Source organism: Nelumbo lutea, chromosome 1 (assembly GCF_056320005.1).
Source record: "Nelumbo lutea isolate HS-2025 chromosome 1, American lotus-T2T, whole genome shotgun sequence".
Taxonomy (NCBI): domain Eukaryota; kingdom Viridiplantae; phylum Streptophyta; class Magnoliopsida; order Proteales; family Nelumbonaceae; genus Nelumbo; species Nelumbo lutea.
Window position 1 is genome coordinate 190,825,377 of NC_142684.1, and position 26,777 is coordinate 190,852,153.

The window sequence follows — 26,777 nt, forward strand, 5'->3', positions numbered from 1 at the left end:
AACCGATTGGGCCCGATGTATGAGAGTTCAATGCGTACCCATCTCTACTCTGTTTATTTCAACACAATGGGTGATAATTCTCAAACTGAAACATTTCATGATATTTTCACTTCGCTCAAAATAGAGATCAAGGTTCAAAGAGTATCAGAAAGATTATACACCAAAAAATAAATAAATAGGAAAATCGAAAAAAAAAGGCTATTTTAAGAAATGCACCGGCCCACCGGGATAGGATACGGAAGAGTTGCTTTCTTTGTCATTTACATCAAAACAAATGGGAAAGCTTGGAAACCAAATTTTTTTCCTGTAGAAGAAACAGGAATAATAGCTGAAATATTTCAGTGTTAAATACGGGCATATCAAATCTACAGAGAAACAAACGCAGCAGCCATACCAAAGTAGCAACCGCTATCCCTTTTCAGTTCTGAACCACGTAACTTGAGTCCGCATGTATTAAATTAGTATAGTTTCCTCTATAAACAACTTTATCACTTTTCATGAATAAAAGGAGATGAAAATAGCCTTCCACATATAACTCAAGCCGGTACCGGTTGTTTCCCTTGTAGCTTACAAGACGTATAAGAAACAAATTATAGGACTTGATCACCAAATTGAAAAGAAAAAAGAAAAACATATCTTACAACGACAAAACCTGCATCAATAGCCAATGTAGCATGTACTGAACCGTCAAGTGCCAGCGGACACACTCAACCGTGCAACACAAGGACACAGGCGCTGGAACAAAGTATTATACCACAGCATGAACACAAGTCAGCGTACAAAGCACATATACCACGATCTACAAAGAGGTTCTGCGACTGCGACTCCTTAACCTGACTGACCTTTACACTTCTTCCCTACCTTGACTGCCACTTTTTATTATGTTGTACTTGCAGAGGGGGCAAGTAGCATTGATATACAACCATTTGTCTATGCAGGCACAGTGAAAATGGTGACCACATGGAAGTTCGCGCAGCTCAGCTCCATCGTCGTAGGTCGAAAGGCAGATACAACATTCCTACAAAATGCCACAAAATCAAATTACAAATGCAACTTGGGGCGAGTCAGGCCTTTACTGGCAAAACCCCATTAAGAAACCAAGAAAATTGGTCCACCCAACCCAGGTAGGGCTGCAAGTCAGGCCGGGTTAGGTCGGGTTGAGGCCAACCCTAGCCCAACCCTAAGTTCTAAACCTCAAACCTAATCCTAATCCTAACCCAACCTGACCAACCCAACCGTAACCCTAACCCTAACCCTAACTAAATTCCTTCAACCCTAACCCAACCCAATCCAACCTGTAAGTCAATTTCGGGTTGGGTTGGGCTCGGGTTGGGCCCAACCCAACCTTCTTCCCATCCCTTAAAACCTCATAAATTTCTCAATTTTAGATCTTAACTCAACTTTCACTACATATATTAATTCTATGTTTCATTAGTATTTGTTTGTTGACGGTTTGTTTTTTGTTTTTTTTGGTACAAAATTCAAAAAAAAACAAGTGTTAGAAATAACTATAGTTTATTATGAGTTATGGCTTACAATAGATCTTTCTTGGGCAGCAAACAACAGAGGAGATGAAAAAATTAAAAAAAAATAATAATATTATTAAGGTTTTAGTCTTTCTGATTAGGATTAAGTGAAGTGATTATCTTAAAAGAAATACATGATATTATGTGGTGGGGGCTATGCAAATATCATGCATCTAAACAAATCAATGTATGTTATATATTACATATAACATATATTTATATATGACATACTATAGAGTCAGGTTCGGGTTGGGTCGGGTTGGGTAAGGGGTCAACCCGAACCCAACCCAAAGTAAAGTCAGGTTCATGAATTTCAACCCTAACCCTAACCCAAACATCAACCCAACCCAATTTTTTTGGGTTGGGTTCGGGCCAACCCGGCCCAAGTTGCAGCCTTAAACCCAGGCTACACAATCTGGACATTTAAAAAATAAAAAAATAAAACAATCGTGGTAGGAACTGGACCAGTCTCAATCAAGGTTCAAAATATCGTTACGTATCGTATCGGGTCACGCCATGGTTCAGAGAGTAGCCAGGACTTAAACTGATCCCTCTGAACTGATTTTGAAGAATAAATAAATAAAACACAAAAAAAGCACCTTGTATCGATATTTAGAACCTTGGTCTCAATTCAAACATCTAGGTTGCGTTGTTCTAGGCTTGAAAAAGAATATCCATGAAAGGGCATAAGCCTTGTGCACTGGACTGTGTTTGGTTGCAGTACAATTTCATTTGTACTAGTACAAATGAAAAAAAAATGCAAAATTTTGTTTAATTTTGTTTTTGGATTTTACTTTATTTTGATTTAGGTCTTGTTTTACTTCATTTGTACTGCAACCAACCAAAGGTAAATTTTGAAAAATATCAAAATTTACATCCAAAACATTTGCAATGCCATAGTTTTGCATCAGTGCAAATTTTATTTGCACTGCAACCAAACACAGCATTTAAAAACAAGGTTTTGCACTCTACATATTTGCATTTGTACTCTTTCAGTCTTTCCAAACTGAGCATTATGAGTAATTATAGTGCATGAGAATTGAGAACTAATCAACTAATAGATACAGGTGGAAATACAAATATATTTAGATAGCGCATTGATAAGCTAGTATAATTCAAGATGATAAAACCAGAATTGTGCAACTTACAGCATCCTCCAGCGAGAGAACATGTTCAATAGGTGTTTCAGTGTCACACTCGGTCATCATTCCTCCAAAAGGGCCTTGTATCTCACCACTAATTTTCTCAAAATCGCTAATCCTCCGGAATTTGTACTTTGGTAGCTGATCAATATCCTCTTTGGATGCACCTTCCTGCTTTCATAAGGTTATGCACAGCATTCAGAAAGGCTGAGAGATGGACTGATAGAATTTCAATCACAGATCTAGTGTTGCCCAATATGCCATCTTCACAAAAAGAAACAGCTAATGCATACAGAAGCTTTCTGTATTGAAGACTAGTGATATGTTGCTCATTATCAATTTTTTTATAAGTAACTTGAGTTTTATTAACTAAACATATACACAATAACTTGATGTTTATTAAATAAAATGTGTTAAAAGATAATATATATGTAGACTAGAGTAAGATAAATGCTGCCTCAAACAATTAGGCTGTGTTTGGTTGCAATGCAAATAAATTTGCACTGATGCAAAACCATGATAGTGCAAATGATTTGAGTGTAAATTCTGACATATTTTTGTTTCAAATTTCAGCTTATTTTGTTTGATTACAGTGCAAATGAAGTAAATTAAGATATGAAGCAGAATAAAGTAAAACCCAAAACAAAAAATTGCATTTTTTTACATTTGCACTCCCTTGCATTTGTACTAGTGCAAATAAAATCGCACTGAAACCAAACACAGCCTTAAAGAAATGTTTCCCAATACAAATTTTCTTTTTCTAACTCGAGGGGTGTTCCCCTTAAACTGCAAATAGCATGGCAGACACATTGGCCAGGCAGGAAGTGAGTAGAATCCATTTATTTTAGGGGATCGCTAACACAAAATGTGGTTAAAAATGCTGGAGAGGCACAACGGGAACTGAATACTGAGAGGTGATAGGAACATCTTCTCTTTGTATGTAAACAAATCCCTTTTCTTGTATCAATAAAATTCTGCTATTACCAATAAAAAGAATTCTCAAGAGGTATTCTCCCACCCCTAGACCAGTGCATGCCTATTGGTTCCTTCACATGCTAAGGAATCAGCTACTGTGTTGGCTAATCTTGGAATCCATGCAAAAGCTGCTCCCGATGTGCCAGCTAAGGATCTTATTTCTCTCATACCATGTCTAAGCTGCTACAAGCCAATCATTTCTCCTCCCATTATGGGTGTATTCATCAACGTGAACTGTTTTCCTTGTGATTTCCAGGAAACTAGGCCAACAGCTACAATGCTAATGTATTCTTTGCCGTGTGACTCTTTTTTCCAAAAGTCCAACCGAAAAACAAGTTCTTCAATTTCTAGTTTCGAAAATCAATTCTTGATGGACAATATTATGTTCCATAAAGCAGAAAATACTTGACAGATTCTGGTCCAATGATATTAATTCACCTTTTATTTTTATTAATTATTTTGGGTACAAGCCCAATTAAATATGAGCTAAAGTAAATGGTAAATAGGTCTAAATCCTTAGGATCAATAATCATAACCTGTAGGAGGAGTCTATGACAGGATTTCATGTATTTCTTGTCCCAGCCACATCAACCTTTTGGAAATGAAAACATGCCTTGTTTTTTTTTTCATTTTATAGGTAAAGAGAATTTTATTAAGAATTAAACAGAAAGTGTATAGACAGGCATCCCAAAAGGAGGCGCAAGATGCAGCCTCAGGTAAATTCAGCTTACAAATGAGCTCAAAACATAGAATCCAAAAAAAGACCCGACCTCCTTTGCCACTGAATTCTTACAATCATTTATTTTGATAAGTAATTCATTATATTTGTGAATAAACCCTAATTGTTTCTAGGTCAAAGTAGAGAAGAAGAAAGAAGAAAGAAGAAAGAAAAGAGAAAGGAGAGAGAAGAGTGTTCGGCCAGACTAGAAGAGAGGATGTACAAAAGTACCTCTCCTAGCCGACCCACTTAACTTTTATTCATGAAAAACTTGAGTTACAAGAAAGACAATTTTGTCCCTCATAAAAGATGGGACACATATCTTAAACTCAGATACAATAGACATTTCACTTTCAATAAGATACACCAGAATGATCAAAATACACCTGACTCGAGCATTCTAACACTCCCCCTCAAGCTGGAGAGTATATATCATATAGTCCCAGCTTGTTACAAATGTAATCTATTCTTCCCTGAGAAAATCCTTTTGTGAAGATATCTGCCTACTGATTTGCTGAGCTCACATGAGATGTAGTTATTACCCCACTTATCACTTTCTCTCTCACAAGGTGACAATCCACCTCAATATGTTTAGTCCTTTCATGCAAGACAGGATTGGATGAGATGTGAACAGCAACTTGGTTATCACAATATAGTTTCATGGGTTTGTCAATTGAGAAACCCATCTCCTGTAGTAGGTTCTTCAGCCATACTAGTTCACATGTGGTATGGGTCATAGCCCTGTACTCTGCTTCCGCACTAGTTCTTGCCACCACTGTTTGCTTCTTGCTCTTCCAAGTTACAAGATTGCCACCCAGGAAGGTACAATACCCTGTGGTTGACCTCCTGTCTGATATAGAGCCAACCCAATCAGCATCTGTGTAGCCTACTATCTCAAGAGGTCCTCCTTTTTGGTATAACAAACCACGACCTGGAGCACCCTTTAGGTACCTAACAATTCTCAGAACAGCTTCCCAGTGAGAAACCTAGGGATGTTGCATAAACTGACTCACCACACTCACAGCAAATGATATATCTAGTCAGGTAATGGTCAGGTAGTTCAACTTTCCCACCAACCTTCTGTATCTTCTAGAATCATCAAACTCTTCACCTGCATCCACGCTTAACTTGGCATTGAGTTCCATAGGAGTCTCTGCTGGTTTAGCACCTAACAACCTTGTTTCTTCAAGTAGATCAAGAACATATTTCCTCTGACATAGGTTGACCCCCCTGTTTTGACCTCGCAACTTCTATTCCTAAGAAATACTTTAGCTTCCCCAGATCTTTCGTATTGAAGTGGTCATGTAAGTTTTTTCAGCCTGTCAATTTCATTGTTGTCACTTCTAGTTATGACAATATCATCTACATACACGACTAGCAAGATGTTTCCATCTTCCGATTTATAGCTAAACACGGAATGATCAACCTGACACTGTTTCATCCCAAAGGCCTTCACCACTTCACTGAACCTGCCGAACCATGCACGAGGAGATTGTTTCAATCCATAGATTGCCTTTTTGAACCTGCACACCTTACCAGCCTCCCCCTGAGCAACAAACCCTGGTGGTTGCTCCATATACACCTCCTCAACAAGATCACCATGTAGGAAGGCATTTTTTATGTCAAGTTGTAGGAGAGGCCAACCATAAATAGTAGCCAATGAGATCAACACCCAAACTGAACCAATTTTAGCCACAGGAGAGAATGTCTCCATATAGTCCACACCATATAACTGAGAATAGCCCTTGGCCACTAACCGTGCCTTCAATCGTTCCACACTGCCATCAGGAAGATGCTTCACTGTATAGACTCATTTACACCCAACAGTGTGCTTACCAGGCATATGATTATATTGTAGAGAAGAGAGTTCTTCTTCCATGGCTTGCCGCTACCCTGGAGAGACAAGGGCTTCCTGTACAGTCTTGGGAATGGGAATCGATGAGAGTAATGATATAAACTTGCAATGGGAAGCAGAAAGGTGAGCAGTGAAAACATAGTTTGAAATGGGATGAGAAATACAAGTACGTTTACCTTTCCGCAAAGCAATAGGGAGATGAAGATCTGAGGGAGAAGGGGCAGTAGCAGGATCTGTCGACGGGTGCTGAAGTGGAGGAGCCAAAGCATTTCTGCGAGTATACACTTGAGTAATTGGCGGCCTCTCTGTAGTAACCGGCATATGATGTGCATCTGCAGTGGAAGTGGGAACTACAGGAAGGGGGTCCACAACTGGAACAAGAAGAGGAACCACAAAGGGAGAAGAAGAGACCCCGACATTGGAGAAAAAGGGAACTGATTCAAAGAAGGTGACATCAAGGCACACAAACGATTTATGAAACTTAGGGTTATAACACTTGTACCATTTCTGAGTCCTTGAGTAGCCAAGAAAAATACACTTTGTAACCCGAGCATCTAGCTTATCTACTCCAGGCCCCAAGTGCTGAACAAAACAAACACAGCCAAAGACTCTTGGGGTGAAAGGAAAGGGAGACAAAGTGGGGAACAACACGGAAAAAGGGGATTAACTTCCAATGATTGACATGGGCATCCGATTTATCAAAAAACAGGATGTAAGAACAGCATCACTCCAAAAATGCTTTGGGACATGCATATTGATCATCAAGGACCGAGCAGTTTCAAGATGTCTATTTTTTTCGTTCAGCTACACCGTTTTGTTGTGGGGTGTAGGCACAAGAAGTTTGATGAATTATTCCATGATGTTCTAGGTATTGCTAAAATGATGAGAAGATGTATTCTTTGGCATTATCGAAGCAAGTATTTTCATATGAACACCAAACTGAGTGCGTATTTCAGCATGAAATTTCTGAAAAATAGAAAACAATTCACTACGGTCTTTCATAAGATAGATCCATGTCATCCTTGAAAAATCATCAACAAAGATTACAAAATACTTAAACCCATTGTATGACACCACTTTAACTGGACCCCATACATCAAAATGAACTAAAACAAAAGGACTTGAGACACGACTATCAGTTCTTGGACTAAATGAGACTCGATGATGTTTTCCCAACTGACATGACTCACAATCTAATGATGAAAGATGACTCAATGAAGGAACAAGCAGCTTCAAAGCCTTGAGAGAGGGATGACCATCAAGGTAATACAAACCACCGGCTTCATGCCCTCCACCAATCTTCGTCCCCGTCTTGAGATCCTAAAACACACAAGAAGGAGAGGAGAAGAGTGTTTGACCAAACTAGAAGAGAGGATGTACAAAAGTACCTCTCCTAACCGACCCACTTAACTTTTATTCATGAAAAACTTGAGTTACAAGAAAGACAATTTTGTCCCTCATAGAAGATGGGACACATAACTTAAACTCAGATACAATAAACATTTTACTTTCAATAAAATACACCAGAATGACCAAAATACCCCTGACTCGAGCATTCTAACAGTATTAATTTAAAGAGCAAAAACTAATACAAGAATTCTTACAGAGGTGTGAGCTGCATACTCTCCAAGGCAATAACATTCTACAACTGTGCCCAATACAAATGATCCCTGGCTGCCCCTTGCTTGGCTAGACAATCAGCGATAGCATTGGCTGATCTCCCAACCCAGTGTACTCTTACAATTAGTCCCCTTATTAAACACTTGAATCTCTTGGTTTCATTCTTTTAACACCACACTGCAGACTGAATTCTGTAACCAACCCACTACCACCTTGGAATCTACTTCAATTAACAGCTCTAATCATGCCTAACTGAATAGCAAATTGCACACCTTGAATTGCAGCTAACAGTTCTGCCCTAGTGGAATCCCCAAATCCTAGGGGACCCAAGTAAAGAAGTACTACATTGTCAGCTTCGTCCCTTGTTACCCCTCCCAGTCCAGAAGGACTTGGATTGCCTTGGACTACTTCCATCAAAATTCAGTTTCCAGACACCTACAGGAGGAAGTGCCCAATTTACACTTCTAGCATTTTGGGAAAAGCTACTTGCCACTGCAGCCCAATTTCTTCAAAAGTCATTAAAGGAGAAATCATGGCATAGCTCCGAGGATTTCAACCACTGGACAGCCCGGTTCAAAATGCATTCCTTTAGTTCTTGTAGATTTCTCTCCTCTTGAAACACTCTAGCATTCCTCTCTTCCCAAACAGTCCAAATCAACATTACTCTTGCACACCTCCACATTAATCTCCCTCTTCTTTGGTGCCAGGCAAAAGTAAAAGGATCAAAAAGCAAGCTTACTTCAGCTGGCCTGCTCCACCTGCACCCAAACAACACAAAGAGCCAATCCCACAACTCTGCGGTGAAGGAATAGGAGATTAGTAAATAATAGCAGTCTTCCCATGGGATCTACAAAGAATGCACCAGTGAGGGGAGAGACAGAGGAGCAGTCTTCTCTTTTGTAAATTGTCCAAGTTGTTTATTTTCCCATAAAATATTTCCCAGAAAAAAGCCATAACTTTAGGGGGAATAGGCCTGGACCAAACTTCCTTGACAAGAAAAGACTGTTGAGAGAGAGATTGACAGAGACTTAAAGAAAGAAGCACATGAAAAGGACCCTTTAGGCTGAGGTAACCAAACTCGTTTATCTGGTTCAGAGGGATCCAAACAAACTTTAGCAAATAGACTCAGCAGCCTAGTAAGACACTTGATCTCATCCCTTAAACCTCTACGGAAACAGAAATCCCAGTTTAGTGCCAAGGGGTTTTCCAAAGAAAAGAAATTTGAGATAACCTTTTCTTTTTTGTATTGAGAGACACCTTCAAAGGTAATTCTTACAATCATCATGCAATATCTTGACTTTGTTTTGAAAAAACACAAACCCAAGAATTTATTCCCATATTCTTGATGGCATGGTCTTCTTAGGAAAAAGAACGAGAAAAAAATGCAGGGGATTACCCCCTCGATGGCTGAAATTCAAAGACAATATGTCTTTAATCGCCATTTACCTAAAGCAAGATATTAGAAAAGAACACAACTTTAATTTGTTCTCTGTTGTAGGGGAGTTAAGATATTTTACCTCCCCTTTCTTGTATTTAAAGTTTCACAATTTTTATTATCTAATAAAGCATCTTGTTATTGATAAAAAAAAACACAACTTTAATTGTGAAACCAGAGAACTCAATTAGAATTGTTAGTGCTCACTTCAACCCCCTCCAAGAATGGATAATGAGATGAAAAGAAGATGATCAATAGCTTCACCTTCTTCAATCCTATTGTATGATTTACCAAAAAAGTCCCATTAATGACCCTTGGCTAACATAAAATCGGGAAACAAAATAGATAGGTGCCCAAAGTAATACCTATACTGTTATCAGAGCATCAATCAGTCATCAACTGACTGCTTCACTAGCTAGTTGGTGGTACTCCATGAAATGGTTGCCTAGGAAGACCAAGCATCTACTAGGTCAACTAGTCGATAATGACTAGTCAATCTAATCACAGTCATTTTAAAGCTTTATTTGTTTATTTGTAATTTGTATCCCTTATTATTTGAAATAATATGGATGCATTTTGTTAATTCATGCTGTTGCTTTAAATATTTGTGATGGAACATATATGATTGGATGATGGTGTATAAACAGAAAAGACAAAATACAAGAAAATACAAGACAAAGAGCTCTTCTAAGTTTTCATCCAAACAGTAATATGTTTGTACAGAGTTGCCACAACAAAGGGCACACCAAATAGTCAAGGTTGCACTTTTTTGGGAAAACAAAGATTGCGGTTCCCCATTGAGCAACACTTTTTGTTTGCAAAACATACTTTAAACCATATGTTATCATTCTTTTCTTGTATAATTAACTTACTTATGGGATTGCATCAATGTTTTAAAATTTATACTTTTTTATCAACTAGTTGGTGCATAGGCACCAACTAGTCATCACATTGAGAAGCCAAAATGATTAGTCATCCCTTCACTGCATCGGTAACATTGATCAAAAACAGCAATAAAGAAGCTATATTACTAAATATGAGATATAAAAACGCCATCGTTCAAAAGGATTGGACACTAAGAAACAAGAGCACAGAATATTCTTTTATATCTGATAGATCAGACAGTAAAACATAAATATGAGTGCTTAGTTAAGCATCCATGGCGCCACAGTTCCAATTCTTAAGTTGCAGAAAATTATTGAGAATGAAAAGATAAAATGATGGTGAAGATCATTTCATATGCAGAAAGAACAATCCAAACCATTTCTCTTAACAAGGCGATCACCTCTAGGATCCTAGGGGCAACCAAAAAAAGTCAAAAGACTCAAAACCATCATATGCCTTACACTGCCTAGGTTAGCCAATGAACTAGGAAAGGAGTTTGCCAAGGGGAAGAGTCAGGACTCAGGAGTGAGGATGGCTATACTAGTAAATGTGTTCCAAGTAGCTAACTAGCATTTTTCAGAGGGTTCTCCAATGCAAACAGCCTTCATTTTCCTTTTCTTCCTTTTCACATTTTGTGTGACTTTCTGGGAGGAGGAGCTCTGTAACATAGGAGTTATTCCTATCACCGTGCAATTCCTAGGAGCAAAGAAAAACCTCTACAACCCAAAACAAAATTACCAGATGCTAATATATATGTAAGTGATCAAAACATTTGTTAATGTATGAAGTTAAAAGTATAGGTAACAAATAGCCTAAGAAGCTTTACAATATACTGCCCTCTACACCCAATACAGTCAGCCAATTATAAACGAAATCCTTTAGAAGTAAAACATCTGAAGAGTCTTAACTTATTTAGCACAAGATCCCAATCCATGAGAAAGTTACTGATGTCCACACATATGTGAACCTCAACCACCAGCCTCTTTGATCTGGCAAACGTTACCACCTTATGCTACTTCCAAATAGTTCAACAGATTGTGAAGTTATCAGGGACAGAACAGTTATTCTAGTATCAAATGATGCATGAGGCCCAGGACTGAATCACTTTCATCAATAAAGGGCAGGACCAAGATAACTTCAATAAAGAACTGAAAAATCTCAAAGAAATTAAGTAGCCAGACAGAAAGGGAGTAGATAGTTTTTTTGGCACCTTTTTACATGCTATCATAATTTTTTTTTATCAGTAACTCAAGCCTTTAACTAAATGAATATAAACAAATACACAAAAGTATACAAGGGAACCCTCTGTTAGGCTAGCCCATCTAGCCTAGCCCCATACAGTAACTTTTTTTTTTGTTTTGCAAATGGACCCAAAACAACTGTTCTCTACCCCTTGTTTGGCCAAAGCATCAGCCAAGCTATTTGCCATCCTATAAATCCAATGAACTGTTACCTCCATATTTCTAATAATCCAATAAATTTCCTTGAATGCTATCAGTAACTTCTTATAATGTTGAAGTCCAATAAACATATTTAAGATCTTCACTTATAACTACTTATATGTAAAAATGGTTATAATTAAATTATAACAACATTATGATCTTACTTCTTATAGCTATTGTAGATATGATGGATAATGTGTTATGTGAATATCAACCTAAATGACTGTGTGATGTAATGCAATCACCTACCTTCACCCATGCACCCAGGTTGGGTGCATCGACAACACTGCCCAAACATTAGGAGGTACCTTTTATAATTGTTGTACTTCATGATGAACGTGTACATCAAGACTCAATTTTCTTGCATTAAATATACAAAGGAAGTGCCCAGAAAAAGTCATATCACAATTCGGATTGAACTCCTCTTTGACAAATCAGTTTTGGGGGTGGGGAGAGGGCAGAAAGATAACTTGCTTAGAATGTTGACTACAAATGTGATCTTCAGAGGAACCTACTGATGACCACCTTATGTGCCTCCTTGGTTCCCACCCTTCCTTTCCTGTGTCACTCATGCCATTTCCACAATAACCACTCCATGCATCATTCTATACACAGACCTTCAAATATGATTCTAGAATCTGCATCAAAGCTGTAAGCTTTTGTTTTTTTCTGCAAAATCATTCTAGGTCATCAATAATCTACAAATCACCCATGTTCACCAAGCAATCCAATCATTGCAGGACAGCAGGAATTATGGGGACAATTATGTCTAAAAGAGTATCTTTTTTTATTGGTTATGCCCAAATAAGATGTCAATGGGTCGGGTTAAATGATAAACCTGGCTTGATCCGACCCTATAGGGTCAGGTTAGGATTCCTTAAGAGGAAAATATGTGCTCCCATGCTATGATTCCTTTACAATATTAAATAAGGTAGATCTTTACTGTAAATAAGATGAACTGTTCCTTCATCTCTGGCATGGTTCTCCTCCTTGGAGTTTGATATTACTATGCTTGTCTATAAAGGTAACAAATTATTCATCCATGAATTGATTTCTTCACTCCAAACCTTTTTAACTATCTTTTCATGTTTAATCTGTATTAGATATTGCACATGCAGAAGATATTACTTGCCCACTTATCTATTCAACTAATTCAGAGCAGAAAAAAAAACTAGAAAACAAAAATACATGAGCACTCAAAATTAAAGCAAAATATGCAATTTTGCATAACTTCCTTAGCTAATTAACACCAACTGGCCATAAAAGAGTACATGCCAACATAAGGTATTAAGGTACTCATGAATAACATTATTGCCAAATGCAAATTTTAAAAATGCTTATTGAAACTTACTTGTGGCTGAAGAAATATATAAAGAACAGAAATAAAGGAAACAAAGAGGACGAAGGAAACAGAAGGAAATTGGTTCAATGAGGGCCCATCACATAGGGGGTCACTTCTCAACATCATTCAATGGAATTAAACCTCACACCAATCAACTGGATAAATGAACAACCTCTTCCAACAGGCCCCTCATTGAATAATGATCCAATATAAAATTGCAGAGTTATTCATAAGTTCATAGCTAGGAAATGGATCCTCGGTGAGAGGTTAAGGTGAAAATAAGACTTGACTTCCCTAAATAATATAGAAAACTCTACAACAAAAGCCTTCTTTTTTTCCCAAGCCCAAGAAACTGCACCAATGGCTGCTTACAACCATGACTTCCTATATTGGATCCTTCTTGCCTTGACAAACTTCTGCTTCAAGCCTTAAATGACAGCATGATTTGGACAACCCCAGCCTACTACTCAACTGAATAAGATACCATACAGATTATTTAGGTTCAGTTACAAAAGTCCTATTTGGAAACTATATCAAGGGCCATATCTTCTGCTATAGTATGAGTCTTTAGGTCTTCCCTCACTACCACAACTACAACCTTACCTTTCCTCAGCTCTTTTAGAAGTCTCAACTTGGAATGAAATGTTAAATGGTCAAACCATCTTAGTCACTACTTGATTCCCACAAATCCACTAGTTTCTAATGCTATACTTTTCCAGTCTTGTAACTCATCCATCTCAAAATTCCCACCTTTGCTATCTTCATTTACAAGTGCTTTTCTTGATTGCCCAACATTCTTCCAACCTGTCCCTTAATATAAAATCATGTTCTAAAGGAGTGGGAGAACTTCATGCAAGGGAAGTCACTTGGCCTTTAGCCTTTACAGTTTGGGGTCTTTTTTTTTTAATTTTACCCTCTCCTCTCATTTGGTAGCCCAGGCTGTTGATTCCTTTTTTTCTTCCAATCAGCATTTCAGCAAGCTTCTTTAGGGATGTCTTTTCTCAAACCACTTATACAGTTATACTTACTTTAAGTACTTATTTGTGTTGCAGTGTTTGGTGGGTTACTTATCCCATAAGTACTTATATTTGCAGAAATGGCAATTATAGCCCTAACTTAGCATAACCATAAATTGGATAAACACAAAGGCAAATAAATAAATACTTATCGCATAACTGAACCTGTTTCCACGTTCACTGCAGCAGTGGTGTGAGGAAGAGATGAGGGAAAGAAAAAAAGGGAGGAGGAAAGAAAGAAATAAAGGGGATATAAAGAGGAGGAAGAAGAAAAGAAAGAGAAAAATAAATAAATAAAAGAAAGATAGAGGTGTTGGTTCAGAAAGACTCAGTTACAACTTACAATGGCAGCGACGGAGGATGAGGCGGTGGTTTTGTGGAAGGGTGCCCAATCACCGCCATTGATTAAGGTCTCCATTCGATGAGAAGAAAGTGAACAGTGATCTTCTTTTGAAGATGGGGGTAGCCCCTGGAAAATGAAGAAAACGTTGGGGGACAGTCTTGTCCCAAAAAAGAAATAAATACTTATTGAATAGCACTTAAAAAAAGCCACTCAATTCTGGCTTATTTTCAAAATAAGCACTGTTTTGATCTTTTTGCCAAACATGAATGAGTACTTATTCTCCACTTATTGTATGGTCCCACCACCTAAAATAAGTACTTATTTTAAGTGTTCCCAAACAGGGGCTTTAGTCTTTTTATATAAGGCAATGATGCTTCTCCTGGTATAGTTTTGGCTCCTCTTCAGAGCATACCTCTCTTAGAATTTCTTAGTTTATATATTTGTCAATCAAACCTCTTTCAGCTCTTACCAGTTTAGTATTATATTGCAAAAGAAATAGAACCGAATACATCAGCCCATGTACAATGAGAGCCTGTACATTGGAAATATACAAAAAAACCTAAGAAATCAGTTTAAAAAAGGTCTAGCTTGCAAAAAATAAAAATAAAAACTGGACGCCATTTAAAGCCTTTTATACACTAAACCAAGAACATAGAAAACCTATAACTTTGTTCTTGACTGAAGCTACATATAATTATTGTCAAAAATCCGGCTGTTCCTTCCCTTACAAAGAGCTCACAGGATAGCAGCTAGAAAAATCCTCCAAAGCAGCTTGCCCCTTACATTCAAACCCTTGAGAGTCCACCCTTGTAGAAGCTGAAGGACTGAAACAGTCAGGCAAGAACAAACACCAAAGCAAGACCAAGACATATCCAGGTCCAACAATCACCTGGATATTGACTCACCTAAACAGACCAAAAATGCTTAGGCAAGACCTTCATTCCTTTACCTAAACTGTAAATTACCTTAGGCTGTGTTTGGTTTGAAAAAAAAGGTGGGGAGAAAGGAAGGGATTTGTATAGGCTTCCCCTACCTTTTCTTTCAAACCAAACACAGCCTTATGTTTCCAGGAGGGAAAATCCTTACTGTCATTCTAGTTGCTCTTTAACCACAAAAAAAAAAGGTATTGGATAAAAGAACTTAAAATAAGAAATAAGAGTCTTAACTCAGCCATTCATTTAAATAAAACAACTTCAAAAAATACCAATGATGATCATTTCTACTTTTGAGACATGAACAAATCCTATTTAAAGGAATGCAAGATGGATAGATGCTGCAGATCATTGAAATAGAACACTTAAGACTCCTAGTGATTAGTAAAGTAAAACACTTTGGATTCAGTAAGCTGAGAGCATCACTAACTCCAAGATACGAAGTTTAGGCTCTCTTTTCTCAGTAGATGGTTGTCTCAATTCTCAAATCCAATTAAATTTAGAATGTTTTGTCTTCAGCCTAGTTGATAGTTCCCAATTCAAAGACCAAATGGTTTTTATTTTATCAAACATCAACAAATGTGCTCTCAAATTTCCTTAAGCACTTCAAGTTCTTGTTGAATATATTCAATTTAAGAATATCATAATGGCTACCATAGTTTTCAAGGTGCCAAGGCGAGGCTAGGTGACAAGGGGGTGCCTAGTTGCCTAGGCGATGGATTTTTTTTTAATTAACCTAGGCAATGGATTTTTTTAAAGTAAAAACATGTATCCTAGGGTAGTTCCCTAGGTTCCATAATCATATTTCCTTAATAAATATCCATAATTTTCATAAGAAAAGTATAAACTTCATGTTAAAGTATAGAAAATCAACATATTGCAACATATTCATGAGAAGAAAAAGAAGAAAGAAAAGAAAATTCAAAAAATATAGAGGCTGAACCCCTATTTCTGTTATAGGAAAAGAAGAAAAGAAAAGGTAGAAGAAGAAGAAGAAGTTAGTATATAAACACACAAAATTAGTAAAGAAAAAGAAGAAAATGTATTGATTGGACAACATTTTATGTTCTCCCTTACTTATTGGTTCAGGTTTTGAAGTCTTTGAGGGTTCAATTAATACAGCATTTACCAATGTTTGTGTTGATTAAACCCTAACAAATAAGAAAATAATAAAAAGAAATTAGTATATAAACACACAAAATGAATACTTTAGTTTAAAAATGTCTGTTTTATAATTATAACCTCAAAAATTAAGAATATAAAAATTTGTTATAACACGCTATAGAAAACTGCTTGGCAATTAGGCGAGGCGAGCCTCCAAGGGTGCCTTGTCGCCTAGGCATCACCTTGACAACTATGATGGCTACATAAAATGTATAAGAATTGCTACTTAATTTCTTCAGTTAACTTCTTCTGCTTAATCTTGTGCTTCAATTTTCTTTATGTACTCTAACCAAATTGCAACACACACACACAAATTTCTAGGTCATAAGAAGTTAGCTAAAGCATATTAACATGATCCGCAAACTAATAAATAACAGAGATCAAGCTGAAATACCTGATCTGCTACAGCATACAGAACAGCAATAATACATGGAAGACAGCAGCAAACAGCAATACCAATCACGCATGCCAAGGCAACGCAGAAAACAACAAAGAACACATCAAATGCCAGAAAAATAATACAGAGCCTGCAAAAAAGGATAAATGCAGGATCAGCAATAATGTCATCAAAGCCAAACCAAGCTCAACGAGTTTAAACTGTACCGGAAAAGATCTATTTTTGTCACTAACCAGTAAAGCTCGGGAGAATCACGTGTCAGAGCTTGGCCACCAGCAGAAACCCAGTAGAACCCAATAATCCACCATATGAATGAAAACATTGTATTTGCGGATTCCAGATGCTTTGCAACACTGCTGTAAAGCAGGGAGGTTAGGAGGCAAATAGTTTTGATTACATTGAAAACACTGTAATCAAATACACCATGTGGTGATCCTTGACTACATTAAGTTAAGAGTGTTTACGGAAATTTCAGCAGTTATATTGTAAAGCAAAAATCTTTTCGGAACATTGATATAAAAAGCAAAAACGTCTACATGATTGTGACCAATACAATCAAACCCTTCGTGTTAATGGGGGAAGATAAATTGGTATAATGAAAGGATGTAAAGTGAACAATTTTCCCAGTGATCAATACCCGGTTCCATCCTCATCCTGCTGGATCTCGGTCGTATAGTCACCAGCATCCTCTGCATCATCTCGAGAGCTAGAACTCAAATTCCCATTACTCCCATTTCCACCTTCCTCTGATGACTGCGATGAGTGTCGGCGCCTATACTCAACACAAACGCATACCATGTGAAGGATACATTGCACGGCATACCCCACAATCCACAAACGCAAAGGCATCGACGGGGACTCATTTCTGCTTAAAATCAGTACAGAAACGGCAACAATCACAAAAGCCATGTTCCAAATGATATCCAGAATAACAACAGGTCTCGAATAAGCCCAGTCGCTCTGTCGTTCTTCCAATTGCTCCGCCGCCGTCTCTCGAACCAGCATCGATGGCTCCCTCATCATCCGGTGGCTGCTCGCCCTCCGGAGAAACCTAGCTGCTCCACGTAAACTCGGTCTCCGACCAGCCCGTCGACTTCGATCTTCATCTCGAATTCCGGCCGCATTCCCAAGCAACGGTGTTGAATCAATTGCCTCGCCGGGGTTTGAATTCGAGGACCTCGTCGTCGCCATCCTCGAACTTTCCACTTCGGACGACAGAAACCCTAACCCTAATCAATCCAGCCGTTTCTTCTGTCCGATTCAAGTCGACCCGTCAAACGAGACAACGAACAAAGAAACAAACAGGTAAACAAAAACTATTCTTATTCCAAAATCCGATCAAACCTCCCTCTCTGGAACCAAGATCAGGTGAATAAGATAGCTAATTAACGATATCTTGTAGCCTTAGTTAAGGGATCCACAGAAGAGTTTCGGTGAACAATCGATGTTAGGAATGAAGACGATGATGAGAGAAAAAATCCAAATTGCCGCTTCCGTGCAGAAAAAAAACGTTTTCAATCAGAAAGCGGAGTCCGTAGGAAAAATACTGGTACGGTACACGCGGTTGTTGGTGATCAATTCCGGCCCGGGTCCGCATCAGGCCCAGAAATTTTAGGGCCGGGCTGGGCCCATCTCTTTTATATACAAGTTTCATCTTATCTTATATTATTATAAAAGCTATAAAATTACACAACTAAATATATACTAAAGTAGAATGATGCCACGTCTTGGTCTAAACTTTTTCCATTATCCCCTCTCATTTTAGTCTTTCTTGCACCCTTCAATTTGAGCTTAGCTCAACCTCTTAAGCTAGGCTTAAACTTAGGCATGTTGAGCTTTGTAGTCCAATTTTCAATGTAGAATAGATTGATAATGTGTAAATCTATATATCATAAAATGTTGGAAGGGCTCATATTAGGTCAAGTCGGGCTCAGGCTGCCCAAGGTCTCAACCCATGTCCAACTTAAGTTTAGGTCAGGCCTAAGCTTTTTCCCTTACCCTAACCGAGAACTCTCAAACACTCTTCATTTTAGCCTTTCTTGCTCTCTTATGAAGCCACCTCATCATTCCTTTCTCCCTCTCTCATAATGATTTTTTTTGGTGAATAAACGATTTTCATTAAAACAGAGAAAGAACATACAACAGAGACAGGCACAAACATACACTCCAGCTGAACATAAACAGGAAAGAAACAGACTAAAATAAGAAAAAGACAAAGAAACTAAAGACCCCAGACACAGTAACCTACTAAAACCTATTACTAAAAGCCAAGTCCATATTAACTATCAATGAGATAAAAAGGACTTGTAGAAAGAGATTTAAAAGCCCCTGAAAAAACACATTTGGCCGCCACATGAGTTGCTTGATTTGCTTCTCTCAGACTGTACTGAACTTTGTATTTCCTTCTAGATATGATTTCTTGGATATCCTTACAACAAAAGAGGATGTCCGAGTCTTCATAACTTGTTGTATCATTGATCATTTTAACAAGATAATCACAATCAGATTCAAAACACAAATCTGTAAGGTTCATTTCATCTATAATAATAATAAAAAAAAAAAAAAACTGCTTCTAGAAGGGCTTGAGCTTCCACTTTGAGAGGCGATGAAGCTTTACTTGGACCAAACCCCACACTCCAGCAGCAACCCTAATAGTCTTTAATTATGAAGCCAAAAGAAGCCTGTCCAGTTGCCTCAAAAACCACCATCAACATTGACTTTCATAAACTCCTAACTTGGTGGTAATCAAAAAAAGCTCTTCTTGAGCTTTCTAGTCTTGGAAGAGTCTTCTAATCTCTACTGCCAAAGATGATATCTCTCCGTTGTTGACCTACAAATAAAGGGGATGACTACTAGAGGATTTGTATTGTCACTCTCAAAATAATAAGAATTTCTATCTTTCCAAATTCCCCACAACACTAGAGCAATTTCTGCTAATTTGTCATATTGAGTCTTCCCTAGCCGAACAGAAATGTTCATAAACCAATCTTTGAAGACTAAGAAGTTTTGGCAATAGCTTGGATTAATGTCACACCCCGAACCCAGCCAAATACATCTTGATTTATCACATAGGAGCAATGCATGTAGGATTGACTTGGGTTCTTTTCCACATCTTTCACAAGTACTAGATATTTATAGACCTCTTTTTGCAACATTTTCTTTGACTACTAATCCATTTACATAGCATCTCCATAAGAAGTGTTTGATTTTTAGTTCAATTGGGAGAACCCAAACAAATGTCCAAAATTTTTTATTTTGATTTGATTCTTCATTATATTCTATCATTTCTTCTTGCATTTGTTTTGCTAAAAAGTAAGCATATCTAACAAAGAATTTTCCATTCTTGCTCCCCATCCAAATTAATTTATCATCCCATGGGTTTGAAGGAATTTCCATTTCAATGATTTTTTGGGCAAACGCAGGGGGACATAGGAGTTTATTATTTCAGTGTTCTAGCTTCTATTGTCTTGATTGATTAAATTTGCCACTCGGATGTTCTCACTGTTTTCTTGTCTTGGCCCCATTAATTTGAAACCATTTATATTTGGAAATCCATGGATCATCCCAAATTTTAATATTTGTGCCACTACCCACTTTCCAACATATATTCTTTTCCAAAATTTTTCTCCCTTCCAAAATGCTCCTCTACCCCCATGAATGCTAGTTTCTAAGCTTTGCATGGGTAAAATGGTGCTCAGGATAATATTTAGCTTTTAGCACTCTTGCCCATAAGCTTGTGGAATCAGAACAAAGCCTCCAAGCTAATTTAGCAAGCATAGCAAGATTAAATGACCTAAGATCTCTGAAACCTAGCCCCCCATTTTATTTGTTTTTACATATTTGATTGCAGTTTATCCATCTTATCTTTCTTTTATTTTCTTTATCTCCCCACCAGAAGGATTTTTTGGCTTTTTGTTAATGAATTACATATGCTCTTGGGGAGTAGGAAGCAAAACATATAGTAGGTTGGGGTTGCGATCAAGACTAATTTTACAATGACCTCTTTTCCTACTTGAGATTACAGAGATCCCCTCCAACCCTTGGCTTTATTTGTAACACTCTCAACAATATACTCAAAAATCTTATTCTTTTTTCTACTTACAAGGGGTTGAGAACCAAAATAGATATATGGTTTGTCCACTTTTTAATTTTTAACACATTTGATACCATCTTCTTTAATTTAATGTGCACGTTTTTGCTGTAGAAAACCTCAAAATTTTGGTAATTCACCTGTTGTCTAGAGGCTCTCTCAAATAGGGAGATGGCTTCTAACAGAGTACTAGCACCCTTAAAATTTTCTTTTGAGAAAAAATAGTTGTCATCTGCAAAAAACAAATGAGATATTGTTGGAGCCAGTTTGCAGATTTTGATGCTAGAGAATTCTTTTTTGGGTCACTTTCTGTTTGATGATGGATGAGAACACTTCTGGGCATAAGAGAAAAAGGTAGGGGGACAGGGGATCCCCCTATCTTAAACCCCTTTGAGCTAAATTTTTTTAAAGGGGAGCCATTTATTAAGAACTGGTAAATAACTGTAGAAACATAGCTCATAATCCAGGAAATGAACTTTTCCCCAAAGCCCATTTTCTCCATGGTTTGTTTCAGGAATTTCCATTCCACTCTATCATAAGCTTTACTCATATCCAGTTTAATTGCCATGAAGCCAGATTTTCCTTTTGTATGATTCATGTAATGCATTACTTCATAAGCAATTAAAATATTATCAGAAATGGCTCTCTCAGGAATGAAAGCACTTTGAGATGATATTCTTCAAAATTGGTTTCAACCTGTTTACTAAAATCTTTTCAATTATCTTGTAAACAGTATTACAGAGACTAATTGGCCTAAATTGGGATGCATTTTCTGGATTTTTTATTTTAGGGATTAGTGCTATAAAGGTTAAGTTGAGGCTTCTACTCATATCACCCGTGCTGAAGAATTTTTTAATATCCCTTACCACATCCTCCTTCACAAGTTCCCAAAAAGATTGGAAAAAGAGATTTGGGAATCCACCTGGCCTCGAAGCTTTCCTTGGGGCCATTTGGAACAAGGCTTCTTTAATCTCTTCTTCTGATATCACTTTTTCTAGGCTTTCATTGGTTTCTTCATTTATTATTTGTTGGGTTCCTTGCATGGCTATACCAATTTCTATAGGACAGGAGGATGTATAAATTTGTTGGAAATAATTTTTCAAAATATTCTGAATATTTTATTGACCCTCAAACCATTCTCCTTTTTCATTTTTCAGCTTTAAGATCCTATTTTTTGCTCTCCTTCTGATTGTTTGGTTATGGAAAAACCTTGTGCTTCTATCCCTGAAATTGATTCAGTTTACCCTAGCTTTTTGAGCCCACATAATTTCTTATCTTCTTATCCATTCATTTAATCTCTTTTCAATTTGATTGACCCTTTCTTGGTCATAATTTGATCCTTTCTTTTCTCTCTCTGGTAAGCTCTCCTCTTAGATTTTCAATCCACCATTGGACTTTCCCAAAATCTATTTTATTCCATTTCCTCAAAATTCTACTTAGTTGTCCACATTTTCTTAGAACAATGAACTCAACTTGGTTGCCTTGCTTTTCAGTCCAAGCTTCCTTAATAACATCTACATAGGTTTTATGAGTAAGCCACATTTCTTCAAACCTGAAAGGCTTTCTGATTTTGAAAGTTATTGGGTTGGTGTCTAGGCATTTTGGAAGGTGATCAGAGCCATGGTTTGTAAGAACAATAACTTTTGCATAAGGGAAGTTTTCTTTCCACTCTAGATTACAAAGCTCTCTGTCTAATTTTTCTTTTATATTTGCTTCCTTATCCCCTTTATTGTTCCAAGTATATTTCGGCCCTGAGCTTAGGATCTCTTCTAAACTCCAATCATGCATAATAGCTCTGTTTCTTCTAACTTCACCAACCCTAATTGCTTTTCCCCCTATCTTATCATCCAAGTTAAACAGCATATTAAAATCTCCAATACAACACCAAGATCCCCTTATTCTATCAACTAAATTATTTATTTTTTCAATGAATTGCATTCTTTTGCTCCTTTCAGGCTCTCCATATATGAAGGTACAATTCCATTATTTACTATTACTATTTTCAGAAATTTTGGTATGAATTAGGTTTTTATCTATTGCTAAGACTTGGATATTCAAGCTCTCATCCCAGAAAAGAGCTAGGCCTCCTGCTAAACCTCTAGTATCAACACCCCAGCAGTTCCAATTTTTCCAGCAATTAAATTGTTCCCTACAATCTAATAGACTACATTTAGTTTCACAGAAAAAGATAATTTGGGCTTTATTCTTCCTCTGACCCTCTTTTGTTGATCGAACTATCAAAGGAGAACCCACACCCTAGCAGTTCCAGCAGAGGACTCTCATTTCCACAGAGGGAGTTATTCTGGGTTAACTCCCGCAAGCTCAAATAAGTCCACTTTTGTTAATCCTTTAGAAACCAAGAATTTTTTACATTTTTGAAATTTTTTAATGTTCTGTTCTCTTATTTTTATTTTTTGATTTACTAACCAATGATGGGGAAAAGTTTTTTATTTTCAGCTCCAAGAAAAGTAATTCTCCTATTCTCTAGTTTTAAATTTTTTGCCAATTTTATTTTTGTTTTGATTTTGCAAGAATTTCTTTAAGTTTGGTCTCCATGCCTTACTTTTATTTCCTAAATCGATTTCCATATATTCATCTTATTATTGCATTCTCCCATCACAAACTGCTCTCCTTTTTCTTTTTTCTCTATGCTCAACATATTTCTGATTTCTATTTTTCATTCTATGTTCATATTTTTTTTCTTTTTTTCCTACATTTTTTCCATCCATTTTCTTTCTTTTGTTTGAAACCTACGCTTGCTTCTGTATTTTTAGAGTTTTTTTTGTACCAAAATTATAAAGAACATATGGCCAAATATCTATAGATTGATCACTATGATAATAGAAAAATTGCACATAATCTTCTTTCTGGGTTTAGCATACCTACTCACAGTTTGTCGTCCAGATCCAACTGTGTTTGCTACTCAATGTCCCCTTTGAAGTAGCTGAGAATCTCCTCTTCTATACCCTTTAGTCCATGCTCTTCATCCTTTTGCTCTCATTTCTTGTGTTTTGTTCCTCCCTCATCTTCTTCCTCCATATTCATCTGTTTACTCTTTTCTCTACCGATTTCTGCGAACAAGGGAGAAATTAGGGCATTTCCCCTCTTTTTTTATTCGGGTTTGGATCCATGTGATTCAGATCCTCTTGATTGCTCGTATCTGCCACGTCTCTCCATATACCTTCTTCTAGTACACTTTGGTTGTCTTCTCTTCCTTCATAAGTTCCTCTATTCTCATACGAAACCTTTGCTTCCCCATTTGTCTGCTCTCCACGATAGGAAACCTGCTTCTCTTTCTTTTCTACGCAACCATCCTCCATCCTTTCAATATGAGGTAATGCGTGTAAGGCTAGACACGTCTTACCTCTTCTATTGATTTCAATTCCCTGCAAAATATCTTGGAAAGGAAAGACTTATTCGACTAGGACTATAGTTTCTATTACTCCATGCCTCCTTGCCTCTACTCGAGCTTCCTCGCTAGAAATAGGTTTGCCAGAAACAGTAATATGTTGAGATTCAAGTGGACTTCTTTCATTATTGTTATCCCCTCTTCTTTGTCGAAATCTTCAGTGAACAATCTTCTTCTAACTAGAGTTTTGATCCTTTGCCGAAGTGCTGAGCCATCTTCCTTTGCATCTCCGGTTTGAGTTCTAGTTTTTCCCTCAATTGCCACTCCATTTTCAGGTGTCTTATTTCTTGGCTTCATCAAACTTGCCTCCCTGTTTTGTGCCTTTTCCTGTTGGGCTTGATTCTCAGTTTTCTTCTCCTTCTCTTCTTTCCTTTTTCTTTTCAAGATTTAAGAACCGATCATCTTTTTGCCCAACTTCGACTCTCAACCATGGTCCATAGCCAATCAAACCCTTAGACGCCTCCAAGCTTTGTTCCCCCAACTTTGCACTTAACATCTCTATTGATTTGGAATTATCCAAGTCTTCAGAGCATCCTCTTTCCAAATGTCCAAGCCTTCCACATTTGTAGAAAAAGATTGGCAGATTCTCGTATTGAAAGGGGAACCATTTTTCTTTTCCATCTTCCAGAACTCCTTTAGCACCCAACATTAATGGTTTCCTATTATCTACCCTCACCCTAACCCTCAGTCCTTTGTTTCACCCTTCTTCTTTTTCTTTCTATCTTCTTCAGGTCTTGTTTCCAATACTTCCCCTACTTCCTCTGCCAATAGCCTTCCTGTTTCCTTTGTTCTATATCCTATGGGAATGTCCAAAATTCTTACCCACAGGTCTCGATGGTGTTCAACTATACTGCAGAAGGTAAGACATCATCTGGATACTCTTTCAATATAAGGGGATATTCTTTCACCATCCATGGTTCATCCCTCAACACATGTTTCCTGTTTTTTTCTCTGGTAAAGAACATCCACAACAAATTCTCACTAGCTCTTTCAAAGATTATATCTCCCTTCACCCACCACCACATATTCTTGATTTGCTCTATAACACCAAAGACATTTAGTGGTTTATCTGAGAGCACCTTTGCATACAAACCACATTCCTTATCTGGGTTTTTGATTAGTATTTTAGTCTGCTCCTCAATTTCTTCTACTTCCTTAATTTCCATTTTTATCTCCTCCCCAGCAGCTTCATTCCAGAGAAAAGCATAAACAAACACTAGAAAAGTAGAAAACCAGATTCAAAGGTCTCGATCCTTTGCTCACTTACAGAGTTTAGATCACCAACTCTCTCGCAGAGCAATCCTACATGCCACCACCGCTTTCGACGAGCTCAAGGAGAGATATAAATAGGGAGATTGAATAATTGAATTTTAGATCAGACTTTAATGGCTAAGAGTTGTTGCCTTCTTTTTTTTTGTTCTCATAATGAATTATTTAATTTATTAAATTAATTAACATTATTTTATGATACTTTTTAATTATTTAATTAATTAATAGTATTAGCAATACATTATTTAACAATATTTATTAATTAATTATGGTATTTATTTAATTAAAAACCATAGTTATAAAAAATACAATTACAAAAAATACATTAATATTGTTTAACAATTAAATAAATACCATAATTAATAAAAATATTGTTAATTAATGAATTACTAATTAATAATATCAAAATACAATTAATTAATTAATAGTATTTTTATAAATACTATTTAAATAAATTAAATAATTAAATAAATACCATGATTAATAACAAAAATATCGTTAAAAATACTATAATTAATTATGGCATTTATTTATTTATTTTAGGTATTTTAGTAATTTTGGTAAGCTTAGGGATATTTTAGTCAATTCAGGTATAAGGAGGCCAAACAAAACTCTAGTCTAATGTGGGTATTTTGGATTAAAAAGTGAAGGGTGGAGATGGATTTGAGTATATACAGTGGTTTTGGGTGTATAGGCCAATAAGATTGACCAAAATGGAATCTTCTTATATGGAGGGTAAGCAAGGGTATTTTTGACTAAAATTTTATAGGGTAGATTTTTTTTAGGCATTTTGAATTGATTGGTGGGGTTAGATTGGCCTAAATAAGCTCGGATTAGGCAAATCTAGAGGTGTAGTGATTCAGTTAATTTATTAACTTTGAAACAGAATCTTGGTGTGGTGAAGGAAAAATGAAGGAATTTTTTGTTGAAATTTGGCAAGGTGGTGTTTTGAGCATTATGGGTTAGGTTAGATTGGCCCAGTTATGCCGAGATCAGGTAGATTAAAAAACGACTTGATCTAGTCAATGTGAAATTTTGAAACAGAATCTTAGTGCAATGGAGGGGCAAACAAAGGTATTTTGGGCTAAATTTTTGTGGGTAGGGTTTTTAGGGTGTTTAGAATCTTGTTAAAACAACTTATTGATTTTGGAGGGCCAAAATCACATAAGTTTGGGTCAATGAGAGCATATAAAATAGAATATTTATTTGATGATGGG

General features: G+C 36.9%; 1 protein-coding gene across 4 annotated transcripts; it reads right to left on the reverse strand.

Moving 5' to 3' along the window:
• Positions 1-492: 492 nt before the first annotated feature.
• Positions 493-18,405, reverse strand: LOC148880017 (E3 ubiquitin-protein ligase At1g12760-like). Of its 4 annotated transcripts, none has more exons than XM_088961812.1 (6): positions 17,430-18,308; positions 17,026-17,145; positions 16,790-16,922; positions 14,300-14,425; positions 2,675-2,839; positions 493-1,018 (listed from the first exon to the last, which is right to left on the reverse strand). In XM_088961812.1, exons 1-6 carry the CDS (start codon positions 17,981-17,983, stop codon positions 845-847), a joined length of 1,272 nt encoding a protein of 423 aa, XP_088817938.1. In that variant the 5' UTR covers positions 17,984-18,308; the 3' UTR covers positions 493-844. The 4 variants fall into 4 exon arrangements, with proteins under 4 accessions (XP_088817938.1, XP_088817937.1, XP_088817939.1 ...); XM_088961811.1 differs by having other exon boundaries at positions 17,026-17,148; XM_088961813.1 differs by lacking the exon at positions 14,300-14,425 and having other exon boundaries at positions 17,026-17,148; positions 17,430-18,405.
• Between the last annotated feature and the right edge of the window lie 8,372 nt (positions 18,406-26,777).